At 66.2% G+C, this 471-nt stretch overlaps 1 protein-coding gene across 1 annotated transcript in view; it reads right to left on the minus strand.

The window, feature by feature from the left end:
• Positions 1-201: 201 nt before the first annotated feature.
• The window catches only part of CFAP46 (cilia and flagella associated protein 46), a 45,173-nt gene continuing 44,903 nt past the window's right edge, over positions 202-471 (minus strand). The window contains exon 42 of the mRNA XM_012734814.1: positions 202-453. Coding sequence (XP_012590268.1) covers positions 202-453 — 252 coding nt within the window. The remainder of the gene's footprint in view (positions 454-471) is intronic.

Consider the following 471-nt stretch of genomic DNA (forward strand, 5'->3'; position numbering starts at 1 on the left):
GCCGCGGAAGGCTCCCGCCGCCGCCGCCGCGCCCGGGCTCCGTAAGGAAAAGACGCGGAGCAGCCTGGGGCCAACCCCGACCCGGACGCGTGTTAAATAATTTATTGATCATACAAAGTGACCGCGAGCCGGGCCGCTTTATAACTTATTCTGTAAAAATATATACACTCCGGCGCGGCCCGGCCGGCGCTCCGCGGGGCCTCACGAGGCGTCCCCCGCGCCGCCGCACGGGCTGACCAGCGCCAAGTTCGAGGGTTTGTGCTTCTTGAGCAGCCGCGTGATCTTCTCGTCGTCCGAGTTGGGGTCCAGCGGTCGGTTGTACTCGTCGTCGTCCTCCGCGTCGGAGCCGCCCACCTTCAACCTCTCGGCGTCGGAGTCCTGCTTCTTCTTGGCCGAGGCCATCTCCGCAGCGTGCCGCTTGCGCCACTTGGTCCGGCGGTTCTGGAACCACACCTGCGGGCGGAGGGGCCG

The sequence above is a fragment of the Condylura cristata genome, unplaced genomic scaffold (assembly GCF_000260355.1).
Source record: "Condylura cristata isolate star-nosed mole 26May11 unplaced genomic scaffold, ConCri1.0 scaffold00074, whole genome shotgun sequence".
NCBI classification, from domain to species: Eukaryota; Metazoa; Chordata; class Mammalia; order Eulipotyphla; family Talpidae; genus Condylura; species Condylura cristata.